At 56.6% G+C, this 449-nt stretch overlaps 1 protein-coding gene across 1 annotated transcript in view; it reads right to left on the reverse strand.

The window, feature by feature from the left end:
- The window catches only part of PKP3 (plakophilin 3), a 13358-nt gene extending 13127 nt beyond the window's left edge, over positions 1-231 (reverse strand). The window contains exon 1 of the mRNA XM_010001477.1: positions 199-231. Within this exon, the coding sequence (XP_009999779.1) occupies positions 199-231 (33 nt within the window). The remainder of the gene's footprint in view (positions 1-198) is intronic.
- Between the last annotated feature and the right edge of the window lie 218 nt (positions 232-449).

The following is a 449-nucleotide window of genomic DNA, read 5'->3' on the forward strand; positions in this document are numbered from 1 at the left end:
GGCCAAGGCGGGAGGGCGCGGCCGGGGAGGGAAATCCCAGCCAAGACATTGATTTTATTTTTTAAGAATAAAAAAAAAAACCAAAACAACAAACAACCCTCAAAACAGACAAGAACTTCCTGAAAACAGCTTCCTACCTCATAATTTCACAGAAATTAGCTTGGAAACGTCATTTGCTCTCCCCCCCTGCTCCCGTACCTGCTCCAGGCTCTGCCAACAACACCAGCACATCCTGCCGGGGGGCTCTGCCCCCCCAGAGCCAAACCCCTCTTCTCCCCCAGGGTGGCTCCACAGCTCCAGAGAGGGTCTGGGCAGCCCTGGCAGGCTGGTATCCCCCTTGCTCACTCCTGTGTGTACCGACAGACTCCCCTAGAGCAACCTCAGCTCTCCAGCCTGGCACAGGGACAAGGCACTGGGCATTTGGGGGGGCCCCAAAGGGGCTGTGGAGC

This window comes from Chaetura pelagica, unplaced genomic scaffold (assembly GCF_000747805.2).
Source record: "Chaetura pelagica isolate M959 unplaced genomic scaffold, ChaPel_1.0 scaffold587, whole genome shotgun sequence".
Classification (NCBI taxonomy): domain Eukaryota; kingdom Metazoa; phylum Chordata; class Aves; order Apodiformes; family Apodidae; genus Chaetura; species Chaetura pelagica.